At 51.3% G+C, this 27,093-nt stretch overlaps 1 protein-coding gene and 2 long non-coding RNA genes across 4 annotated transcripts in view; 1 reads left to right on the forward strand and 2 right to left on the reverse strand.

Annotated features, from left to right (window-relative positions):
• LOC116958590 (voltage-gated potassium channel KCNC2-like) overlaps positions 1-15,923 on the forward strand; it is a 33,395-nt gene extending 17,472 nt beyond the window's left edge. For both annotated transcript variants that reach the window (XM_076057257.1, XM_076057258.1), the window contains one exon: positions 14,878-15,923. In XM_076057257.1, the coding sequence (XP_075913372.1) occupies positions 14,878-15,008 (131 nt within the window). In that variant the 3' untranslated portion in view covers positions 15,009-15,923. The remainder of the gene's footprint in view (positions 1-14,877) is intronic.
• Positions 15,924-17,035: 1,112 nt separating this feature from the next.
• On the reverse strand, positions 17,036-17,372 carry LOC142907658 (uncharacterized). The gene is made up of 3 exons (XR_012931180.1): positions 17,332-17,372; positions 17,124-17,227; positions 17,036-17,069 (listed from the first exon to the last, which is right to left on the reverse strand). It is a non-coding gene; the product is annotated as an uncharacterized LOC142907658 (long non-coding RNA).
• Positions 17,373-18,711: 1,339 nt separating this feature from the next.
• On the reverse strand, positions 18,712-19,238 carry LOC142907657 (uncharacterized). Its single transcript, XR_012931179.1, has 2 exons — positions 19,118-19,238; positions 18,712-18,996 (listed from the first exon to the last, which is right to left on the reverse strand). It is a non-coding gene; the product is annotated as an uncharacterized LOC142907657 (long non-coding RNA).
• Between the last annotated feature and the right edge of the window lie 7,855 nt (positions 19,239-27,093).

The following is a 27,093-nucleotide window of genomic DNA, read 5'->3' on the forward strand; positions in this document are numbered from 1 at the left end:
TGTCACTACTAGAACAATAGGTGACTCTGTCACTGCTAGAACAATAGGCGACTGTGTCACTGCTAGAACAATAGGTGACTGTGTCACTGCTAGAACAATACGTGACTGTGTCACTGCTTGAACAATAGGCGACTGTTTCACTGCCGGGACAATGGGCGACTGTGTCACTGCTAGGATAATAGGCGACTGTGTCACTGCTGGAACAATAGGTGACTGTGTCACTGCTAGGACAATAGGTGACTGTGTCACTGCTAGGACAATAGGCGACTGTGTCACTGCTAGAACAATAGGCGACTGTGTCACTGCCAGGACAATAGGCGACTGTGTCACTGCTAGGACAATAGGCGACTCTGTCACTGCTAGAACAATAGGCGACTGTGTCACTGCTAGGATAATAGGCGACTGTGTCACTGCCAGGACAATAGGCGACTGTGTCACTGCCAGGACAATAGGCGACTGCGTCACTGCTAGGACAATAGGTGACTCTGTCACTACTAGAACAATAGGTGACTCTGTCACTGCTAGAACAATAGGCGACTGTGTCACTGCTAGAACAATAGGTGACTGTGTCACTGCTAGGACAATAGGCGACTGTGTCACTGCTAGGACAATATGCGACTGTGTCACTGCTAGGACAATAGGCGACTGCATCACTGCTAGGACAATAGGCGACTGCGTCACTGCTAGGACAATAGGTGACTGTGTCACTGCCAGGACAATAGGCGACTGTGTCACTGCTAGAACAATAGGCGACTGCGTCACTGCCAGGACAATAGGCGACTGTGTCACTGCTGGAACAATAGGCGACTGTGTCACTGCTAGGACAATAGGCGACTGTGTCACTGCTAGAACAATAGGCGACTGTGTCACTGCTAGAACAATAGGCGACTGTGTCACTGCTAGGACAATAGGCGACTGTGTCACTGCTGGGACAATAGGCGACTGTGTCACTGCCAGGACAATAGGCGACTGTGTCACTGCCAGAACAATAGGCGCCTGTGTCACTGCTAGAACAATAGGCGACTGTGTCACTGCTAGAACAATAGGTGAATGCGTCACTGCTAGAACAATAGGTGACTGTGTCACTGCTAGGACAATAGGCGACTGTGTCACAGCTAGGACAATAGGCGACTGTGTCACTGCTAGGACAATAGGTGACTGTGTCACTGCTAGAACAATAGGCGACTGTGTCACTGCTGGAACAATAGGCGACTGTGCCACTGCTAGGACAATAGGCGACTGTGTCACTGCTAGGACAATAGGTGACTGTGTCACTGCTAGGACAATAGGCGACTGTGTCACTGCTAGAACAATAGGCGACTGTCACTGCTAGGACAATAGGCGACTGTGTCACTGCCAGGACAATAGGCGACTGCGTCACTGCTAGGACAATAGGTGACTGTGTCACTGCCAGGACAATAGGCGACTGTGTCACTGCCAGGACAAAAGGTGACTGTGTCACTGCTGGAACAATAGGCGACTGTGTCACTGCCGGGACAATAGGCGACTGTGTCACTGCTAGAACAATAGGTGACTCTGTCACCGCTAGAACAATAGGTGACTCTGTCACTGCTAGAACAATAGGCGACTGTGTCACTGCTAGAACAATAGGTGACTGTGTCACTGCTAGAACAATACGTGACTGTGTCACTGCTAGGACAATAGGTGACTGTGTCACTGCTAGGACAATACGCGACTGTGTTACTGCTAGAACAATAGGCGACTGTGTCACTGCTAGGATAATAGGCGACTGTGTCACTTCTGGAACAATAGGTGACTGTCACTGCTAGGACAATAGGTGACTGTGTCACTGCTAGGACAATAGGCGACTGTGTCACTGCTAGGACAATAGGCGACTGTGTCACTGCTAGGACAATAGGCGACTGTGTCACTGCTAGGACAATAGGCGACTGTGTCACTGCTAGGACAATAGGCGACTGTGTCACTGCTGGAACAATAGGCGACTGTGTCAGTGCTAGGACAATAGGCGACTGTGTCACTGCTAGGACAATAGGCGACTGTGTCACTGCTAGAACAATAGGTGACTCTGTCACTGCTAGAACAATAGGCGACTGTGCCACTGCTAGGACAATAGGCGACTGTGTCACTGCTAGGACAATAGGCGACTGTGTCACTGCTAGGACAATAGGTGACTGTGTCACTGCTAGGACAATAGGTGACTGTGTCACTGCTAGGACAATAGGTGACTGCGTCACTGCTAGGACAATAGGCGACTGTGTCACTGCTAGAACAATAGGCGACTGTGTCACTGCTAGAACAATAGGCGACTGTGTCACTGCTAGAACAATAGGCGACTGTGTCACTGCTAGAACAATAGGCGACTGTGTCACTGCTAGAACAATAGGCGACTGTGTCACTGCTGGAACAATAGGCGACTGTGTCACTGCTGGAACAATAGGCGACTGTGTCACTGCTAGGACAATAGGCGACTGTGTTACTGCTAGAACAATAGGCGACTCTGTCACTGCTAGAACAATAGGCGGCTGTGTCACTGCTAGAACAATGGACAACTGTGTCACTGCTAGAACAACAGGCGACTGTGTCACTGCTAGAACAATAGGCGACTGTGTCACTGCTAGAACAATAGGCGACTGTGTTACTGGTAGAATAGGCGACTGTGTCACTGCTAGAACAATAGGTGAATGCGTCACTGCTAGAACAATAGGCGACTGTGTCACTGCCAGAACAATAGGCGACTGTGTCACTGCTAGAACAATAGGCGACTGTGTCACTGCTAGAACAATAGGTGAATGCGTCACTGCTAGAACAATAGGCGACTGTGTCACTGCTAGCACAATAGGCGACTGTGTCACTGCTAGAACAATAGGCGACTGTGTAACTGCTAGAACAATAGGCGACTGTGTCACTGCTAGAAGAATAGGCGACTGTGTCACTACTAGAACAATAGGCGACTGTGTAACTGCTAGAACAATAGGCGACTGTGTCACTGCAAGGACAATAGGCGACTGCGTCACTGCTAGAACAATAGGCGACAGTGTCACTGCTAGGACAATAGGCGACTTTGTCACTGCTAGAACAATAGGCGACTGCGTCACTGCTAGGACAATAGGCGACTGTGTCACTGCTAGAACAATAGGCGACTGTGTCACTGCTAGAACAATAGGTGACTGTGTCACTGCTACAACAATAGGTGATTGTATCACTGCTAGAACAATACGTGACTGTGTCACTGCTAGAACAATAGGTGACTGTGTCACTGCTAGAACAATAGGCGACTGTGTCACTGCTAGGACAATAGGCGACTGTGTCACTGCTAGGACAATAGGTGACTGTGTCACTACTAGGACAATAGCCGACTGTGTCACTGCTAGGACAATAGGCGACTGTGTCACTGCTAGAAGAATAAGCGACTGCGTCACTGCTAGAACAATAGGGGGCTGTGTCACTGCTAGGACAATAGGCGACTGTGTCACTGCTAGAACAATAGGCGACTGTGTCACTGCTAGAACAACAGGCGACTGTGTCACTGCTATAACAATAGGTGACTGTGTCACTGCTAGAACAATAGGTGACTGTTTCACTGCTAGAACAATAGCTGACTGTGTCACTGCTAGAACAATAGGTGACTGTGTCACTGCTAGAACAATAGGCGACTGTGTCACTGCTAGAACAATAGGTGACTGTGTCACTGCTAGAATAATAGGTGACTGTGTCACTGCTCAAACAATAGGTGACTGTGTCACTGCTCGAACAATAGGCGACTGTGTCACTGCTAGGACAATAGGCGACTGTGTCACTGCTAGAACAACAGGCGACTGTGTCACTGCTAGAACAATAGGTGACTGTGTAACTGCTAGAACAATAGACGACTGCATCACTGCTGGGACAATACACGACTGTGTCACTTCTAGAACAATACAAACACACAATACACACACACACATAGTGTGCACACGGCATGAACACCAAACAGAGCATACGCACAGCATGTACAACAGAGCACGTGAAATGCATTCAGTATGTCATGGCTGGGCATGCGGGCTACATGACCCAGCCAGTGCAGCCTTGCCTGCCAGAGTAGGTCACTGATGATGGGACCGTGTCGAGAGCCTTCAAGGATCTTTGAGCTCCTCACGCAATCCAGCCTGGCTTAACCCAGGATGGATTGTGGTTATGCCAACCTAAATGTTTCTTACCGGCGAAGATGTTTCAATGGCGGGGGGGGGGGGGGGTTCACGTTTCGCAAGCGTAGAGAAGGGAGGGCATGACGGTGTCCGAGAAGACCCGAAGCTTCGTGCGGAGTGGCAGACCAGGTGGCTTCCACAGCCGCGTCACGCGGCCGATGAAAAGATAATGCCGCCCGGCCGATTTCGAGTGAGACTTCCGCTGCCAAATCAGAGGTGGTCATGAGCACCCTGCCTAGGTCCGCAAATCTCTCCACTCCCTCCACAACTGACCCACCACTTATGGGGGAATTGACGGTGCGGGGTTCTTGATGGCATAAAATACCCAGGCAGATGCTTAAGTTTTCGTGTGGCTGATGGTAAGGTACCCCCCACCTCTGATAAGAAAGCTCCAGCTTCGCCAACTCCTCAGGGTGAGCGGCAGTCACACAGATCGCCGGCATATCAAACACGGTTGACCAATAGAGAAGCCAATCCTTGACCGCACCCGGGCACCAACCAGCCTCCCATTGTCTCTGTAACCAGACGGAGATTCCTCCGGTGCAGCCGTGGAAAGTTCGTCGAAACACGTGGCCGAAGCAACGTTCGGTAATGTGGGAGCCAGAGGACATTGCTTTCGCGCCCCAAGGTGAACAGGGAATGGCTCCGACTCCCGGGCCACGTCCGTAGCTCTAACCGGGGCCGTTCATGATTCTGAGCAGAGAGTCAGGGACACAAAGAACAGCCCAGAGCCCTGGCCTGTTGATGGTATCACCGTGCCTTGACAAGATCAATAAAGCAGAGATGTAGGTCCCGTTGGAATTCCATACGTGACGTGGTCTCTGTCCGTCTTCTCTTACTGATCAATATCCGCACGCACGTCATCACCACCATCGTCATTCCCACAACAAAGGCAAAGATCTTCCGTGTCAGCCTGAACGGGCTGTTGGGGCAAGCGCTGTTAGTGGCGATGAGCAGCAGCTACGAAGGTTGGCACTGTGGCGCACGACGGGGTGGTTGGCCAACACCACGCCCGACCGCCTTTGTCTCCCCAGTAGCGATGTTTACCACACACCGCACCAGGTATTCATTTGAGGCTGAGTAGACCTAGGGGAGGCCCAGGGCTGGTACGGATAATCGTCACTGGTGGTGTTGGCCCGAGCGGGATTCGAACTCGGGTGGCCGGGTTCGTAGCGGAGCGGAGCGCTAACCGCTTACACAATTTCATCATCATCACCACCATCATCACAATCATCATCAATCATCACCACCACCACCACAATCATCATCATCACCACCATCACCACCAAAATCATCAATCATCATCACCACCACCATCATCACAATCATCATCAATCATTATCATCACCACCACCACAATCATCATCATCATCACCACCACCATCACAATCATCATCAATCATCATCACCACCACCACCACCACAATCATCATCAATCATCATCACCACCACCACAATCATCATCATCATCATCATCACCAGAACCACCACAATCATCATCAATCATCATCACCACCACCACCACCACAATCATAATCAATCATCATCACCACCACCACAATCATCATAAATCATCATCACCACCACCACAATCATCATCAATCATCATCACCACCACCACAATCATCATCAATTATCATCATCACCACCACCACAATCATCATCAATTATCATCATCATCACCACCACCACAATCATCATCAATTATCATCATCATCACCACCACCACAATCATCATCAATCATTATCATCATCACCACCACCACCATCATCACAACAATGAAAGTGTTTTTGGGTTAGATTGAGTAAATATGAATGCACGGTTGTCAATGTTGTGGGCTCACTCGCAGTCAACTGGCGCGTTTTTATTTGCGCGACAAACAAAAAAAAGCACCTGACGAATGGTTACAAAAAAAAAAGTTTATTTTTTTTTTAAAAAAAAATCGGAGAACTTCGCCCGGACAAGGAATACCGGGACTCCACCACCACCACCACCACCAACCCCCCCGTCCTCGAGCAAGGGCCTCCGGAGGTGACGCTTGGTGACCGGCTGACCCCGCGTAACCCCGGTCGAGAGCCGAGGCCTGCGGGCCCACCAGCCGCAAGACGAAGGAGACGGAAGGTTGAGGTGGCGGGCGTTCTCAACCCCCGCCCAGGGATGCTCTCGGACGGAGACGGGCTGCACCTTGGCGACGGACGCTCGCTGTTGGGACGTGGAATGTCACGCCGCTTGGGCGCCGCGGGGGTTGGTGTGGGTGGCGGGGAGTGGAGGGGCCGGAGCTGGTGGAGGTGATGGAAAGGTTACCGGGCCAGACGTGGTCGGTCTCACTCCCGCACACAATGCACCATTGGCGCCGGAACCGAACTTCTCGACCGGGCGGGGAGGGGTTTCTCTCTGCCATCCCGGAGTTGACCCCCTGGAGAGAGGCGGCCCCGGGCAAGTGTGGGGATACTCACAAGCCCCCCCTCCTCCTCCTCCTCCTCCTCCTCCCCCCCCCACTCCCTCCCGGCTCGGTGCCATCCGGCTGCGAGTTTTGCCGCAGCCGGACGAGAGGTTCGCCTCGATGAGACTTCGGGTCTCGGAGAGCACGACGCTGACCGTCGCCTGCGCCGATGGCACTGACAACGGCAGTTCAGAGTATTCGGCCTTCTTGGAGACGTTTGGGGGGTGCGTTGCCCGACAGAGTGCCGCTTGCCAAACGCCACAGTCGCACCGGGCGACATCGATGCTCAGTTGGTAAGCGATGGAGATTTTGCCCCGGAGAGGCGTGATCGGGAGGAATGGTTCCCCTGATCTGCACCGGAACGGGAAGATTTTATTGGAACGCGGCGCTCGTCACGGAATGCCGGTAGCAAACACCGCTGAAGTTGGATGATTGACAGTATAGTTGTATCATCGGACCTAAGGCCGTACGATCTGGAGAGAGGGGCAGGAGCTACAGTGAGGGAAAAAAACGCATTTGACCCCCTGCTGATTTTGTACGTTTGCCCACTGACGAAGAAATGATCAGTCTATAATTTTAATGGTAGGTTTGTTTGGACAGTGAGAGACAGAATAACAACAAAAAATCCAGAAAAACGCATGTCAAAAATGTTATAAATTGATTTGCATTTTAATGAGGGAAATAAGTATTTGGCCCCTCTGCAAAACATGACTTAGTACTTGGTGGCAAAACCCTTGTTGGCAATCACAGAGGTCAGACGTTTCTTATAGTTGGCCACCAGGTTTGCACACATCTCAGGAGGGATTTCGTCCCACTCCTCTTTGCAGATCTTCTCCAAGTCATTAAGGTTTCGAGGCTGACGTTTGACAACTCATTTTTTTTTTGTCAGTGGGCAAACGTACAAAAAAATCAGTAGGGGATCAAACACTTGTTTCCCTCACTGTATCAACTGATCACCACCTGGGGGTGAGTTGGACCGGACGCTTGGAGCGCTCACCGATATTGACGTGGAAGGCCCAAACGAATAGTGGACGTTTCCTAGCAACGTCCGGCAGGAGACCCAGTGCAGAAAGATGTCAACATTCACCTCCGGGAAAACGTCTTTCCTGCACTTCAGGGGAGCTCATGGACATTTGAGTCCGCTTGGACGATGTTGTGGATTGCGGCCGCGACAACCCGAGGACCCTCCCGGTGGACACCGCTGGTGAGGGAAGCTGTCAAGTTGAAGGAGGAGGAGGAGGAGGATTTCTGAGCTACGCTCGGAAAAAAAAAGATCACCCGACTCGATTGAGAGGTACCGGCTTTCCAAGAGGGGCGGGCGGAGGGGGGGGCGGGGGGGTGGGGGGTGGAACGGCGTGGGAGGAGTTCGGAGAGGACATGGAGAGGGAAACACCGGGGCAGCCTAAAAGACGTTCTGGTGAACCATCCGGCGCCTTAGGAGGGGTCGACGGGACGCGGAGGCCAGGCTGCTCTGGGTAAGGGCGGCGGCGGCGGCTTGCCATTGAACTCGGCTAAGGAGACGGTCGAGAGGTGGAAGGAAAGACTTTGAGGAGCTCCTCAATATGGTGGACGTGGCGGGGGCGGGGAGGTGGTGGGGGATCCATCGTGGCTGCCGAAGTCGTTGCCGGCGGTTTGAGAGCCTTCGTAGCGGCGACGCTGCCGGGCTGGACGGGGGATTTGCTCCCGAGGTTGCTGCAAAGCGCTGGTGGCAGCGCAGGGAGTGCCGCGGTTAAACGCGCCTCTTCGGGTGTTGGCGCGGAAGGCGGGGGCGGGTTGCGGTTGGCATTCTGCATTGGAAAAAAAACTGGGGCCGCGGTTCCCATTGTGAGGCAAGGCCGACAAGAGGGTGTGCTCCAGCTACGGAGGGATCGCAACTCGTCAGCGTCCCAGGTGAAGTCGTCGCCAGAGGAAGGGTTCCGCCCGTCGGTCGTGCATCCGATTCGGGAGGAGCAACGCGGACACGCGCTGCGGCCGCGGGACAGTGGGCCAGCTCGTTTTCCCCTCCCGCGGGCGTTTTGAGGGGGGGCAGGCGAGTGCGCTTCTCGCCTCCACCTTTGCCCCGCGGACTTGGAGGAAGCACGTGACTGTGTTCCCCGCGCAGTGCCCTGCGGGAGGTGTCGCCGGAGCACGGCGTTGCCGGCGCCGCTTCTCCGAGTGCCCTCTCTATTCAACGCGGGCGATAGCTGTGTCCGCGCGTCCTCTGTGTCCGCGCGTCCTCTCAAAGTCGTTCACCGCGGGTGCTGGACTCCGCCGAGGGGTCGCGTCCCGTCTCCGCTCCCCTTGGCGATTCTTCACGGACAGCGTTGCCGAGGCACAGCCGAGGAGGTGTGCAGGGGCGCGCGGCACCGGGGGCATGGGGGTAGCGTCGCAGTTATTTCTTTTGGCAGGCGACGCTGTCCGATTCGCCTCGTCGGTCTGCGACCTCCAGCGTGCACCTGCACGGTTTGATTCCGAGCGTCGAGCGGCCGTGGATGAGGATCAGCGCCCCTCCAAATCCGAGGTCCCCATGGATCACTCTCCCGGGAGACGGTGGAGTGTTCTCTCCAGGCGATGGGAGGGGTGGAGGCAACAGCTGCCCTTAGCGGAGGAGGAGGGGGGGGTCTCTTTCACGAGCGGCCGGCGGATTCGGCCCGGCGTCCACGGTGTTGCGGGCGTCCCCGCCGTTTCGTGGCTAGCGAAACGGGAGCCGAGCTCCCGGAACAAAGCTCGCGGGTTTACAGCTCCGATCCGCGTTCAAACCCCCGGTGGCGGTCACGAGCCTTGGGTAATGCCCGAGGGGATGAGGTCGTGGGTGCGAGGGGGCCCGAGGATGACGATTCGCCGCAGGGTTACGGGACTCGCTCGCCGTGATCGGGTTGGGGAGCTCGGTGATCCGGGAGAGACTCCGAGTCGAGCCACCAGCTGATCCTCCTCGGGATCGAGAGGAGCCAGCTGAGGTGGCTGGGGCAACCGGCAAGGGCGCCCGCCGGTTGACTCCCACCTGGGACTCTTCCGGGGATCAGCACCCGGCGGCCGGTCCGGTACACGCCGCTGACGGGACGACGTCGCTCGGCTGGCCTGGGAACGTCTAGGAATTCTCCAGGAAGATCTAGAGTCTGTGTGTTGTAGCGCATAGTGGTGTAGTAGAGTGTAGTAGTGTGTAGTAGTGTGTAGTGTATACTAGAGTATAGTATATAGTGTAGTGTATAGTAGTGTATAGTATAGTCGTGCATAGTAGTGTATAGTATATAGTGTGTAGTGTATAGTGTAGTAGTAGTAGTGTATAGTAGTGTAGTGTATAGTAGTGTATAGTGTAGTGTATAGTAGTGTATAGTATAGTCGTGCATAGTAGTGTATAGTATTTAGTGTGTAGTGTATAGTAGTGTATAGTGTAGTAGTGTATAGTGTATAGTAGTGTAGTGTATACTAGTGTATAGTGTAGTGTATAGTAGTGTATAGTATAGTCGTGCATAGTAGTGTATAGTATATAGTGTGTAGTGTATAGTAGTTTATAGTATATAGTGTATTGTGGTGTATAGTGTAGTAGAGTGTAGTAGTGCATAATAGTGCATAGTGTATAGTAGTGTATAGTGTAGTAGTAGTGTATAGTAGTGTATAGTAGTAGTAGTATATAGTAGTGTATAGTTCAGTAGTAGTGTATAGTGTATAGTAGTGCTGGAGTCTGTCGCCAGGGAAAGGTAGGTCTGGGCCGTCCTACTCAACACGCTTGTAATGCATAGTGGTGTATAGTATATAGTAGTGTATAGTAGTGTAGTGTATAGTAGTGTATAGTTCAGTAGTAGTGTATAGTGTATAGTAGTGCTGGAGTCTGTCGCCAGGGAAAGGTAGGTCTGGGCCGCCCTACTCAACACGCCACCGCCGTGACCCTCCCCTGGACCTGGGGATTGAGAAACGAACAAAAGTTTACCGGTTGTGTCGGGTGGCGGTGGATTAGCGACACGTCTCTATATACTAAAAAGTAAACTATTTTTTTTATTCTACCAGGTCAGGCCCCACTGAGCTACGTATTTATTTTTCACACGCGGAACTGGTCACAAATGACGGCTCAACGAAGTGACTCGCCATCATCGACGCGGGAAATTGACAGCCGCCGAATACCCTAAACCACACGCGGTGCTTGTGGTGAACATGCAAACAAACACGCTCTGATAATTATATATGATGCATTGTCTTTGAGACGGATTGGTCTAACACAAGAGACCGGGAGCCTTCTTCCTGGCCTAGTTTCAGCACCAGTGGCAGATCGCCGTTATAATTCAGTGGGCTCACACGACTTTGACTTCTCCAAGACGGAGGTTCTTTGCAAGCCAACCGGCTACCGTGAGAGATTCGTTCATGAGGCCATCCACGTGTACAAACACAGAGGCAATTTCAACCGAGAAGATGGATTCTGGCTTAGTAACCATTGGAAAGATGTTTTAAACCATTTCGGTTCTTAATTAATTGTATTTTACGGTGACCTTCAGACCGCAGCTCTTTCGCTGGCATTGCCTCTTAATACCTCTCACACCACGGTTAATGGTATGGTTTATAACATGGAGTATAACAGCGCATCGTGGCTGTTTCTCCCCCCTCCTCCATTCCGAGCATAGATGGGCTCGTCCGTCTGAACAAAGCTCGTCGCTGTCCGTGGTGCTAACATTGAAAAGAAAAAACCGCCACCCTTTTTTTCGCCATATGGCATTGTAATGTATAACGACTTATTGTTAGTAGCTCAGCTGATTGGAGAGTATATAGAGTTTATTGATAACATTGATGTAGTTTATATTTTAGTTTTTTATTAGTTTACTATATGGTATTCATTATATAGTGTAGTGTATACCCAGTTACTTTATGTTTATAGCTCAACTTATTGAAGAATATATTGAGTACATTAATTATATTGATGTAGTTTATACTTAGTTTTTTTCACATCAGTTTATTGTATGATAGTTGGGTAGTTGGAGTCTTTTAGCGTCCATATACTAAATGCCTCTGTTGATATGTAAACTTTGACTTTAACATAGCTATTTCCGTGACCAGTCACATGCTAATCCCTCACATTAACATCATGCTAATCTCCCAGTTACATGCTAATTTCTGACTTTAGCACCCTGCTGATCCAACACTTTAACACAGCTATTTCAATGGTAAATTCTCCTGTTTGATATGTAAACTCCTTTGTCAAGGCGCTTTACTTTCTCCCACCTAGCCTAAAAGATGCTGCCAAGCTTAGCAGCGTTCACTGAAGCGCTGTCGTCCCGACAGTTCTTTTCCTTCACCTGAAGAAGGCTACTTGTGTTGTGGCCGAAACGTCGTGTTTTATTCTCATTCTACGTGACTTTACCGAAAGAACCAAGAAAAATGAAACTATAATTAAAATCGAGTATGTAACTATAATGTTACATGGCATTGTCTTCGAGACGGATTGGTCTACACAAGAGACGGGGGCCTTCTTTCTGGCCTAGTTTCACCACCAGTGTCACTAGACCAGTATAATAATATAATATGACTTATGTAGGCGTTGTCTTGAATAATAATAATAATAATGCAACTATAACTAAAATCGAGTATGTAACTATAATGTTACATGGCATTGTCTTCGAGACGGATTGGTCTCCACAAGAGACGGGGGCCTTCTTTCTGGCCTAGTTTCACCACCAGTGTCACTAGACCAGTTTATTAATAATATAATATGACTTATGTAGGCATTGTCTTGAATAATAATAATGCAACTATAATTAAAATCGAGTATGTAACTATAATGTTACATGGCATTGTCTTCGAGACGGATTGGTCTACACAAGAGACGGGAGCCTTCTCTCTGGCCTCGTTTCACCACCAGTGTCACTAGACCAGTATAATAATATAATATGACTTATGTAGGCATTGTCTTGAATAATAATAATGCAACTATAATTAAAATCGAGTATGTAACTATAATGTTACATGGCATTGTCTTCGAGACGGATTGGTCTACACAAGAGATGGGGGGCCTTCTTTCTGGCCTAGTTTCACCACCAGTGTCACTAGACCAGTTTATTAATAATATAATATGACTTATGTAGGCATTGTCTTGAATAATAATAATGCAACTATAATTAAAATCGAGTATGTAACTATAATGTTACATGGCATTGTCTTCGAGACGGATTGGTCTCCACAAGAGACGGGGGCCTCCTTTCTGGCCTAGTTTCACCACCAGTGTCACTAGACCAGTATAATAATATAATATGACTTATGTAGGCGTTGTCTTGAATAATAATAATGCAACTATAACTAAAATCGAGTATGTAACTATAATGTTACATGGCATTGTCTTCGAGACGGATTGGTCTCCACAAGAGACGGGGGGCCTTCTTTCTGGCTTAGTTTCACCACCAGTGTCACTAGACCAGTTTATTAATAATATAATATGACTTATGTAGGCATTGTCTTGAATAATAATAATAATAATAATGCAACTATAATTAAAATCGAGTATGTATCTATAATGTTACATGGCATTGTCTTCGAGATGGATTGGTCTCCACAAGAGACGGGGGGAGCCTTCTTTCTGGCCTCGTCTGACCAGCGTCAGACCAGACCAACAATGCCAAAGTCCAGCGGACGGCGGCGTCAGGATGGAGCCCACGACCTCCTGCACACCGGGCGAGGTCGTTGCCGTCTCCGATCCACCGCGAGGCGATCGTAGCGAACGATACCGGTCGCGAGAGCCTACGCGTCAACTCGGCGTTTTCTTCAATGCCGGGGGCCTCCGCTGGCTCCCGCTGGGTGGCCCCTGGGTGGCCCCTGGGTGGCCTCTGGGTGACCCCTGGGTGACCCCTGGGTGGCCCCTGGGTGGCCGTTAGTGCGGGCCCAATGACGTGCTGCCCTCGGCCCTCCCACCCACCGCGACAATACACGAAGAGTGACAGCACCACCACCCCCCCCCGCCCCGCATCATCATCAATCATTGTCGTAATGCCGCTGCCGCCTCTGCTGCTGCTGCTATTGTGAAACGCAACCCAACGGTTTTGGAATGCGTGGCGGAGTCCTCCTCGCGCTACTGACGATGCCTTATCGGCGAAAGTGCCCCCCCCCGCCCCCCCACCCACCACCGCCCCCTTTGAAAATCAGTGAAGAAACCGCTGCGTTAAACCATCACAATGTCCATCCCCCCCCCCCCCCCCAACAATCTCCCCTGACTCCCCCTCTGATAATCAGTGAAGAAACCGCTGCGTTAAACCATCACAATCTCCATCCCCCCTGACTCCCCCCTCTGAAAATCAGTGAACAAACCGCTGTGTTAAACCATCACAATCTCCATTCCCTTCCTCCCTTTTAATATTATTGAAGAAACCGCTGTGTTAAACCATCACAATGTCCCCTCCCCCCTGACTCCCCCCTCTGAAAATCAGTGAACAAACCGCTGTGTTAAACCATCACAATGTCCCCTCCCCCCTGACTTCCCCCTCTGATAATCAGTGAAGAAACCGCTGTGTTAAACAATCACAATGTCCCCTCCACCCTGACTCCCCCTCTGAAAATCCGTGAAGAAACCGCTGTGTTAAACCATCACAATGTCCTCTCCCCCCTGACTCCCCCTCTGAAAATCCGTGAAGAAACCGCTGCGTTAAACAATCACAATGTCCACCCCCCCCCCCCCAACAATCTCCCCTGACTCCCCCTCTGAAAATCAGTGAACAAACCGCTGTGTTAAACCATCACAATGTCCCCTCCACCCTGACTCCCCCTCTGAAAATCAGTGAACAAACCGCTGTGTTAAACCATCACAATCTCCATTCCCTTCCTCCCTTTTAATATTATTGAAGAAACCGCTGTGTTAAACCATCACAATGTCCCCTCCCCCCTGACTCCCCCCTCTGAAAATCAGTGAACAAACCGCTGTGTTAAACCATCACAATGTCCCCTCCCCCCTGACTTCCCCCTCTGATAATCAGTGAAGAAACCGCTGCGTTAAACAATCACAATGTCCCCTCCCCCCTGACTCCCCCTCTGAAAATCAGTGAACAAACCGCTGTGTTAAACCATCACAATGTCCCCTCCCCCCTGACTCCCCCCTCTGAAAATCAGTGAACAAACCGCTGTGTTAAACCATCACAATGTCCCCTCCACCCTGACTCCCCCTCTGAAAATCAGTGAAGAAACCGCTGTGTTAAACCATCACAATCTCCATCCCCCCTGACTCCCCCCTCTGAAAATCAGTGAACAAACCGCAGTGTTAAACCATCACAATGTCCCCTCCCTCCCCCCCCTACTCTCTCCCACCCCCCCCCCCCCCCCAGGCTACGAGAAGTCGCGGAGCCTGAACAACATCGCGGGCTGCTCCTCATCTCGACTCTCGCCGGTCTCTTCCCCCTTCTCCTCGCCGTGCCCCCTGCGCCGCTCCCGCTCCCCCATCCCGGCCATCCTGTGAGCCGCCAACGGGGAGGACGCGAGGGGGCCTGGGGGAGAGTACACGGACACCCCCCCCCCCCCCCCCTGGGAGAGAGTACACACACACACAACACGGGGTAGAGAGTACACGGGACTCCCTGGTAGAGAGTACACACACACACACAGCACGGGGTAGAGAGTACACGGGACTCCCTGGTAGAGAGTACACACACACACAACACGGGGTAGAGAGTACACGGACTCCCTGGGAGAGAGTACACACACAACACGGGGTAGAGAGTACATGGACTCCCTGGTAGAGAGTACACACACACAACACGGGGTAGAGAGTACACGGGACTCCCTGGTAGAGAGTACACACACACAGCACGGGGTAGAGAGTACACGGGACTCCCTGGTAGAGGGTACACACACACAACACGGGGTAGAGAGTACACACACAACACGGGGTAGAGAGTACACACACACAACACGGGGTAGAGAGTACACACAGCACGGGGTAGAGAGTATACACACAACACGGGGTAGAGAGTACACACCCCCCCTGATAGAGAGTACACACACACAACACGGGGTAGAGAGTACACGGACTACCTGGGAGAGAGTACACACACACAACACGGGGTAGAGAGTACACGGACTCCCTGGGAGAGAGTACACACACACAACACGGGGTAGAGAGTACATGGACTCCCTGGTAGAGAGTACACACACACAACACGGGGTAGAGAGTACACAGACTCCCTGGTAGAGAGTACACACACACACACAACACGGGGTAGAGAGTACACACCCCCCTGGTAGAGAGTACACACACACACAACACGGGGTAAAGAGTACACGGACTCCCTGGGAGAGAGTACACACACACAACACGGGGTAGAGAGTACACACCCCCCTGGTAGAGAGTACACACACAACACGGGGTAGAGAGTACACACACAACACGGGGTAGAGAGTACACACAAAACACGGGGTAGAGAGTACACACCCCCCTGGTAGAGAGTACACACACACACAACACGGGGTAGAGAGTACACGGACTCCCTGGGAGAGAGTACACACACAACACGGGGTAGAGAGTACACACCCCCCCTGATAGAGAGTACACACACAACACGGGGTAGAGAGTACACACACAACACGGGGTAGAGAGTACACACACACACAACACGGGGTAGAGAGTACACACCCCCCTGGTAGAGAGTACACACACACACAACACGGGGTAGAGAGTACACACCCCCCTGATAGAGAGTACACACACACAACACGGGGTAGAGAGTACACACCCCTCTGGTAGAGAGTACACACACACAACACGGGGTAGAGAGTACACACACACACCACGGGGTAGAGAGTACACACACACACACAACACGGGGTAGAGAGTACACACACAACACGGGAGAGAGTACACACACACAACACGGGGTAGAGAGTACACCCCCCCCTGGTAGAGAGTACACACACACAACACGGGGTAGAGAGTACACACCTCCCTGATAGAGAGTACACACACACACAACACGGGGTAGAGAGTACACACCCCCCTGGTAGAGAGTACACACACAACACGGGTTAGAGAGTACACACCCCCCTGGTAGAGAGTACACACACAACACGGGGTAGAGAGTACACACACACAACACGGGGTAGAGAGTACACACCCCCTGGTAGAGAGTACACACACACACAACACGGGGTAGAGAGTACACACCCCCCTGGTAGAGAGTACACACACCCACACAACACGGGGTAGAGAGTACACACCCCCCTGGTAGAGAGTACACACACACAACACGGGGTAGAGAGTACACACCCCCCCTGGTAGAGAGTACACACACACAACACGGGGTAGAGAGTACACACACACAACACGGGGTAGAGAGTACAGAGACTCCCTGGTAGAGAGTACACACACACACCCCCCTGGTAGAGAGTACACACACACACCCCCCTGGTAGAGAGTACACACACACAACACGGGGTAGAGAGTACACACCCCCTGGTAGAGAGTACACACACACCCCCCTGGTAGAGAGTACACACACAACACGGGGTAGAGAGTACACACCCCCTGGTAGAGAGTACACACACACACCCCTCTGGTAGAGAGTACACACACACACACCCCTGGTAGAGAGTACACACACACACACAACACGGAGTAGAGAGTACACACCCCCTGGTAGAGAGTACACACACACCCCTGGTAGAGAGTACACACACACACCCCTGGTAGAGAGTACACACACACACCCCCCTGGTAGAGAGTACACACACACACAACACGGGGTAGAGAGTACACACCCCCTGGTAGAGAGTACACACACACACACACACCCCTGGTAGAGAGTACACACACACCCCTGGTAGAGAGTACACACACACCCCCCTGGTAGAGAGTACACGCATTGGGGTGCTGGAGTTGAAAGTAAAGACGTACCTCTTACAGCGGTATGCCTCTTATAACGCCTTTACAACGCTCTTTTGGAAGCTAGTGGGGGGCGTGCCTCTGCCCATATATGGCAGATAGGGGGAGGAGCGTGTCTCTGCCCATATATGGAAGATAATGGGGGGGGGGGGCATGCTTCTTCCCATATATGGAAGATAGTGGGGCGGGCCTCTGCCCATATATGGGAGATAGTGGGGGGGCGTGCCTCTTCCCATATATGGAAGATAGTGGGGCGGGACTCTGCCCATATATGGAAGATAGAGGGGCGTGCCTCTGTATCGGTTGCTGCTCACAGTCGATCCGACAGCCACGTCAGGGGGTCGATTCCACCGAGGGGTTTAATCGCCGCATCGATTCCACTGGCAGGCGATCCATGGATCGAGTCATCCCATTGGCTGGTGCTGAGCTTCCCGCAGAAACGTGCGTTTAGGATGAGCACGTAACTTATTGTATGAATTTTCGTGTCGTTATCGTTAAAAGTGTATTTATTTATTTATAAATTATTTATAAGTTTATCACGTACACAGCATCATCACGAAGGCTGTTACCGACACCCCCAATGAAACGCTCATTTATCGTTTTGTAACACAACTCCATTGGGAACCGTGTTATAGTGACCTCCTATAGCGCTGTTTCCTATAGCGCTGTCTGTAACGCATCTCCATTGGGAACCGCGTTATAGTGACATCCTATAGCGCTGTTTCCTATAGCACGGGCTGTAACACAACTCCATTGGAATCATGTTATAGTGACCTCTGATAGCGCTGTTTCCTATAGCGCTGTCTGTAACGCATCTCCATTGGGAACCGTGTTATAGTGACCTCTGATAGCGCTGTTTCCTATAGCGCTTTCTGTAATACATCTCCATCGGGAACCATGTTATAGTGATCTCCTATAGCGCTGTTTCCTATAGCGCTGTCTGTAACGCATCTCCATTGGGAACCGTGTTATAGTGACCTCCTATAGCGCTGTCTGTAACGCATCTCCATTGGGACCATGTTATAGTGACCTCCTATAGCGCTGTTTCCTATAGCGCTGTCTGTAACGCATCTTCATTGGGACCATGTTATAGTGACCTCCTATAGCGCTGTTTCCTATAGCGCTGTCTGTAACGCATCTCCATTGGGAACCATGTTATAGTGATCTCCTATAGCGCTGTTTCCTAAAGCGCTGTCTGTAATACAACTCCATTGGGAACCATGTTATAGTGACCTCCTATAGCGCTGTTTCCTATAGCGTTGTCTGTAACGCATCTCCATTGGGAACCGTGTTATAGTGATCTCCTATAGCGCTGTTTCCTATAGCGCTGTCTGTAACGCATCTCCATTGGGAACCATGTTATAGTGACCTCCTATAGCACTGTTTCCTATAGCGCTGTCAGTAACGCATCTCCATTGGAATATGTTATAGTGATCTCCTATAGCGCTGTTTCCTATAGCGCGGGCTGTAATACAACTCCATTGGGACCCGTGTTATAGTGACCTCCTATAGCGCTGTTTACTATAGCACGGGCTGTAACACAACTCCATTGGGACCATGTTATAGTGACCTCCTATAGCGCTGTCAGTAATGCATCTCCATTGGGAACCGTGTTATAGTGACCTCCTATAGCGCTGTTTCCTATAGCGCTGTCTGTAATACAACTCCATTGGGAACCATGTTATAGTGACCTCCTATAGCGCTGTTTCCTATAGCGCTGTCTGTAACGCATCTCCATTGGAATCATGTTATAGTGACCTCTGATAGCGCTGTTTCCTATAGCGCTGTCAATAACGCATCTCTATTGGGAACCGTGTTATAGTGATCTCCTATAGCGCTGTTTCCTATAGCGCTGTCTGTAACGCATCTCCATCGGGAACCATGTTATAGTGACCTCTGATAGCGCTGTTTCCTATAGCGCTGTCTGTAACGCATCTCCATCGGGAACCATGTTATAGTGACCTCTGATAGCGCTGTTTCCTATAGCACGGGCTGTAACACAACTCCATTGGGACCATGTTATAGTGACCTCTGATAGCGCTGTTTCCTATAGCGCGGGCTGTAACACAACTCCATTGCAACCATGTTATAGTGATCTCCTATAGCGCTGTTTCCTATAGCGCTGTCTGTAACGCATCTCCATTGGGAACCATGTTATAGTGACCTCCTATAGCGCCGTTTCGCACAGCGCTACGTTTGCAACAGAGCGCATCCTGGAGTGCTATTGGAGGTATGCCTGTACACGGGAAAGCGGAGAGTGCACGCCACGGGGATTAGGGAGTACACGGGCACACGGGGGGCACACGTGGCATGCACAGAGAGGGGTGGGTAGTACACGTGGGGAGTACACACAGCGCGCATGCCGTGTACATGCATAGTCCACACAGGGGTGCATGCGGTGAGTGCACGCAATACACACGGGGTGTACACATGGTGTACACACAGAGAAGTGGAGGACTGCACACACACACACATAGGAGAGTACACGCATGTACATGGTATACACACAGAGAAGTGGAGTGCACACACACACATGAGAGTACACGCATGTACATGGTGTACACACAGACAAGTGGAGTACACACACACATAGAGTACACGCATGTACATGGTGTACACACAGACAAGTGGAGTGCACACACACATAGAGTACACGCATGTACATGGTGTACACACAGACAAGTGGAGTGCACACACACACAGAGTACACACATGTACATGGTGTACACACAGACAAGTGGAGTGCACACACACACATAGAGTACACGCATGTACATGGTGTACACACAGATAAGTGGAGGACTGCACACACACACATAGGAGAGTACACGCATGTACATGGTGTACACACAGACAAGTGGAGTGCACACACATAGAGTACACGCATGTACATGGTGTACACACAGATAAGTGGAGGACTGCACACACACACATAGGAGAGTACACGCATGTACATGGTGTACACACAGACAAGTGGAGTGCACACACACACACAGAGTACACGCATGTACATGGTGTACACACAGAGAAGTGGAGTGCACACACACACACATAGCAGAGTACACGCATGTACATGGTGTACACACAGACAAGTGGAGTGCACACACACACATATGAGAGTACACACATGTACATGGTATACACACAGAGAAGTAGAGTGCACACACACATAGCAGAGTACACACATGTACATGGTGTACACACAGACAAGTGGAGTACACACATGTACGCTCACACTCACGCGTACCGTTCGCTCCCCCCATCACAGCCGTGATGGAGAGTACGCAGGAGTGTCCGTACATCGGGGGATACACACATTGGAGTACACACACACACAGAGTACACACACACAGAGTACACACACACACAGAGTACACACACACACAGAGTACACACACACACATTGGAGTACACACACACAGAGTACACACACACACAGAGTACACACACAGAGTACACACACAGAGTACACACACATAGTGCACACATAGTACACACACAGAGTACACACACACACAGGAGTACACACACACAGACACAGAGTACACACACAGAGTACACACACACGGAGTACACACACACACACAGAGTACACACACACACAGAGTACACACACCCATAGTACACACATAATACATACACACACTTTGAGTACACACATAGTACACACACACACTTTGAGTACACACACACATAGTACACACACACACACATAGTACACACACACACACACAGTACATACACACACTTTGAGTACACACACACATAGTACATACACACACACATAGTACACACACACACTTTGAGTACACACACACATGAGTACACACACATAGTACACACACACACACATAGTACACACATAGTACACACACACTTTGAGTACACACACACTATGAGCACACACACACATAGTACACACACACATAGTACACACACACACACATAGTACACACACACACATAGTACACACACACTTTGAGTACACACACATAGTACACACACACATAGTACATACACACACTTTGAGTACACACACACAGAGTACACACACACACATAGTACACACACACATAGTATACACACACACATAGTACACACACACTTTGATCACACACACACATAGTACACACACACACATAGTACATACACACACTTTGAGTACATACACACAGAGTACACAACAGCAGCACGCGCCTCCCATACCCAGGTCACGTGACTTCAGGGCGAGGTGTCACGTGACTTCAGGGCGAGGTGTCACGTGACCACAAAGACAGTCCCGACAGTATGCATACGTAACTACACAGACAGTACACAACTCCATGTACACAATATACAATGTAACACACACACACAGACTCTATATAGAGTATACTTATCCAATAGAATCCAGACTCTCTTACTAAACAGTCGAGACTCTCGTCTATATAACAGTCTAGACAATATCCCGGTCCAGAACATCTCTACATATATACACACACACAAAGTTTATATAATGTGAGCATACAGTCCAGAGGGTCTGTACAGACGGTATATATGAAGAGTTGGCAGTCTTATATATAGGCTGTACAGTATGCACAGTATATACAGTCTACATATAGACTGTACATACTGTACACTCCACGTATAGACTGTACATACTGTACAGCCCACAGACTATACACACTGTAAGTCAATATATAGACTGTACAGACTACATACTGTAAGTCAATATATAGACTTATAGACTGTACAGTCCATACAGTATGTAGTCTATATAGACTTACTGTATAGTATATACAGACTATAGACTGTGCAGTCCATATACTGTACAGTCGATATATAGACTGTATAGTATATATAAAGACTGCATACTGTATATACTGTACAGACTATATATACTGTACAGTCTGTATATATACTGTAAGTCTGTATATAGACTTACAGTCTATATACAGACTGTACAGTATATACGTCTAAATATGGGCTGTACAGTCTATACAGTATATAGTCTACAGATAAGTCTATACAGTATATACAGTCTACAGAGACAGTCTATACAGTATACAGAGACAGTCTATACAGTATATATACAGTCTATACAGTATATATATACCGTCTATACAGTATATATATATACAGTCTATACATTATATACAATGCGGTGCCTGCGATGTTCATCCTCGACTTAGCACAGAAGAGATCCTCGGTTTAGAGCCGACAGGGATGTGTGCAGTTTATGCAGTCCCGTACAGGACATACAGTACATACAGTAGATACAGTATACACTGTAGCTACAGTACGCGCTGTATATACAGTATGCACAGCGGGCACGGTGCGTACAGTGCGCACAGTGGATACAGTATACACCGTAGACACAGTATATACAGTGTACACAGTAGATACAGTATATGCAGTCTACGCAGTAAATACATTATATTATATGCAGTAGATACAGTATACGCAGCACAGTATGGACGCGCATACCGTATACACAGTGCATACAGTACATACAGTATACGCAGCACAGTATAAGCGCGCATACTGTACACACAGTATATACAGTATACGCAGCGCAGTATGGACGCGCGCACTGTATGCACAGTACATACAGTACATACAGTGTATGCAGTCTATACGATATACACGGCATTTACAGTAGAGACAGTATATACAGCACACGCAGTACGCACGTGCGCGCGCAGTAGACAGTGCATACTGTACGCAGCATGCACAGTATACAAGTACACACGGTAGCTAAAGTATACACGGTGTATGCACGCGTGCACTGTATATACAATATACGCAGCGTATACGGTAGGCGCGGTGCGTACAGTGCGTACAGTACGTACAGTGCGTACAGTACGCACAGTGCGTACAGTACGCGCAGCACATGCAAGTACCCCCCCGTGCAGTCTGCTGCTGATTTGCTACCCCCATGCATGAATCCGCTGTATGGCATGACTTAAAACCCTCAATCCCTTTGGGAACCTTTGACCCCTACGCGGACACCCCCCCCCACCACCTCCCCCCCACCCTCCCCCCCACCACCTCCTCCCCCCCACCACCTCCTCCCCACCACCTCTCTACTGCCTTAAAACTCGAAACCCCAAGCCCGACGCAGATGGACGTGAGAGAGCCTGAACTCCCTCCTATAGCTTTAACCGCACCCCAGACCTATACACACACACAGCCATTAGTAACACCCGCAGTCCTGATTGATCCCCTACCCCTTCTAAGCCCCAGCCCCCCTGAAACCCTGAAATCCTCTAAGCCAGAACCCACAGCCCTAACCCCTACCCACAGCCCTAACCCCTACCCTCCCTCTAAGCCCTAACCCACAGCCCTAACCCCTACCCTCTAAGCCCTAACCCACAGCCCTAACCCCTACCCTCTAAGCCCTAACCCACAGCCCTAACCCCTACCCTCTAAGGCGTAACCCCTACCCTCCCTCTAAGCCCTAACCCCTACCCTCTAAGCCCTACCCCTACCCTCCCTCTAAGCCCTAACCCACAGCCCTAACCCCTACCCTCTAAGCCCTAACCCACAGCTCTAACCCACAGCCCTAACCCCTACCCTCTAAGCCCTAACCCACAGCCCTAACCCCTACCCTCTAAGCCCTACCCCTACCCTCCCTCTAAGCCCTAACCCACAGCCCTAACCCCTACCCTCTAAGCCCTAACCCACAGCCCTAACCCACAGCCCTAACCCCTACCCTCTAAGCCCTAACCCACAGCCCTAAGCCCTAACCCACAGCCCTAACCCACAGCCCTAACCCCTACCCTCTAAGCCCTAACCCCTACCCTCTAAGCCCTAACCCACAGCCCTAAGCCCTAACCCACAGCCCTAACCCCTACCCTCTAATCCCTAACCCACAGCCCTAACCCCTACCCTCTAAGCCCTAACCCACAGCCCTAACCCTGAAACCCTCTAAGCCAGAACCCACAGCCCTGAACCCCTACCCTCTAAGCCCTAACCCCTACCCTCTAAGTCCTAACCCACAGCCCTAACCCCTACCCTCTAAGTCCTAACCCATACCCTCCCTCTAAGCCCTAACTTATATCACCACAACCGTAACCCCCCCTACCCTTGAGCCCCTAACCCACAGCCCCCAAGATGAAATCGTTTAACACCAACTCCGAACCCCCTAACCTCGAAGCCCAACTCTTATAGTAAAGCTCAAAACCCCAAACCACCCCCAAAACCCCCTAACCCCGCACCCATAACCCCGAAATCCTAAACCGTCACTTTTACTCTCGAACCCGTATAACCCTTGCCCCTAATTGTAACTTATAACCCTAAACCCGAGTAATAACCCCGATCCCTATGACAGAGCCGCGAGCCGTGAAGCTAACCCCGTAGCCCTAACTTTTACACCCCGATTCTAAGTTCTGACCCCTAACCCCTAACCAACCTATGACCCTGAACCCGTGCCCTAGCTCTACCACCTAGGCCTAACTCTATCTCCGAGGCCTAACGCTAACCCCTTGTCCCAGCACGTGCCCGCACGTGCTGGCGCGGCAGTTGGGGCAATAGGGAATTGTTGCAGTAGGGTGTGGAAGGTTGGGTTGTAGGGTGTAGAGTGTTGGGGTGTCGGGGCGTAGAGGGTTGTGGTGTTTGGTACGCAGCGTTGGGGTGTAGGTGGTTGGGGTGTAGGGTGGAGTTTTAGGGTGTAGGTGGTTGGGGTGTGTAGGGCTTTTGGGGGTGTAGGCGGTTGGGGTGTAGGCTGTAGGCTGCCTGTACATACAATCAGAGTTGACCCTGGCATGACTGCATGAACAAGAGCTAACGTCTGAATGTAGAGAATTTACTCCATCGGGAACCCTCAGGCCACCGGTACTGTGTGTGAGTACTCACACACACACACAGACGGGTACTCGTGTGAGTACGCGCACACACACACACACACACGCGCGTGTGGTTACTCGTGCACACAGATAGGAACTCGTGTGAGAACTTGCACACACACACACACGCACGCGGGGATACTCCCGTGAATACTCGACACGTGGGTGGTAAGCGCGTACGCGCGTACCCACGCACGGGCGGGTACTCGCAAACGGGCGACACGCGGGAGCGCCAGCGTGCGGGCACACGAACGCGAGTTACCCGCCACACACACACACGCACGCACGTGGCGAGTACTCACACACACGCGCGTGTCTAACACGCGCTGGCGTCTACACGCGCGAGTGCTCACACCTGTGCCCATACGCGGGGCGTTGCCCACGTGGGAAGCGAGCACGTGCGACGAGGTCCAATGAGAGAGCCGGAGCCGCCGGGGCGTCATAACGCGACTGGTGGAGGGGCCCATCGGACGTTCGCCCGACGTCCAACGAACGTTCCGCCAACGAGCTTGAACGGAGCGAGTGGCACAACGGCCGGAGTGTAGGGACGAGCTTCTGCTTTGCGAGCGAGTTAGGTTCCAGAGGCAGTGTTCGTGAGCCGATTTCATTCGTGGGTCCCGACTTTAACTCCGTCGGTTCCAAACGCGTTGTTACGGCGTGTACGCTAAACACGGGGATTGGCTTTAAGAGTTGCGTGATCTCCTGTCGACGTAGATGCCACTGGTTGTTCGCTTTCTGCAGACGTAGATGCCACTGGTTCTTCACGTTCTGCAGACGTAGATGCCACTGGTTCTTCGCCTTCTACAGATGTAGATGCCACTGGTTCTTCACTTTCTGTAGATGCCACTGGTTCTTCGCGTTCTGCAGATGTAGATGCCACTGGTTCTTCGCGTTCTGCAGATGTAGATGCCACTGGCTCTTCACGTTCTGCAGATGTAGATGCCACTGGTTCTTCACGTTCTGCAGATGTAGATGCCACTGGCTCTTCACGTTCTGGAGATGTAGATGCCACCACCACCACCACCACCGCCATCTATTTTGTGGTGATTGAACTCACGACTCCCGGTCTGAACGGGCGACTGGATACAACGGGACGGGGTTTGTTCGTGTCTACGAAAGTTTGTCAGTCGAACGTTCGAACATTCGCGTGGAGGAGTCCCTGTGCCGGAGTGGTGCGCTAAACCCACACCCCGCCGATGGGGCTCCCATCCAGCGACCCCCTTGCCCAGGGATCTCCCCCCACAGAGCTATGGAGGAGAGGGGTCGTTGCTCGAAACGTCGGCCATGGTACGGGGTGGGCGGGGGTGGGGGGTGGTGGCGCGGATTTGTGCCGAATAGTTGTGCAGGGTGGGGCGGTGGCTCTGTGGTTGGACCTCGTGTGTTGACCCCACGTGGTCTGCTACGACGCACGGAGTTAGGGGCGGCCTGTGTGGGCAGTGGGCTACCCCACGTGGTAGCCCGCCACGTGGGCCGTAATAGATCACGTGGCCTGCAGCCTGCTCATGCCCACGTGGGACTGCTGCTACCCACGTGGTAGCCCGCCACGTGGGCCGTGATAGATCACGTGGCCTGCAGCCTGCTCCTGCCCACGTGGGCCTGCTACTACCCACGTGGTAGCCCGCCACGTGGGCCGTGATAGATCACGTGGCCTGCAGCCTGCTCCTGCCCACGTGGGACTGCTGCCGCCCACGTGGTAGCCCGCCACGTGGGCCGTGATAGATCACGTGGCCTGCAGCCTGCTCCTGCCCACGTGGGACTGCTGCCGCCCACGTGGTGCACCGCCACGTGGGCCGTGATAGATCACGTGGCCTGCAGCCTGCTCCTGCCCACGTGGGACTGCT

Source organism: Petromyzon marinus, chromosome 80 (assembly GCF_048934315.1).
Source record: "Petromyzon marinus isolate PM22_M1 ecotype Great Lakes invasive population chromosome 80, UKy_Petmar_22M1.pri1.0, whole genome shotgun sequence".
In the NCBI taxonomy this organism is placed as follows: domain Eukaryota; kingdom Metazoa; phylum Chordata; class Hyperoartia; order Petromyzontiformes; family Petromyzontidae; genus Petromyzon; species Petromyzon marinus.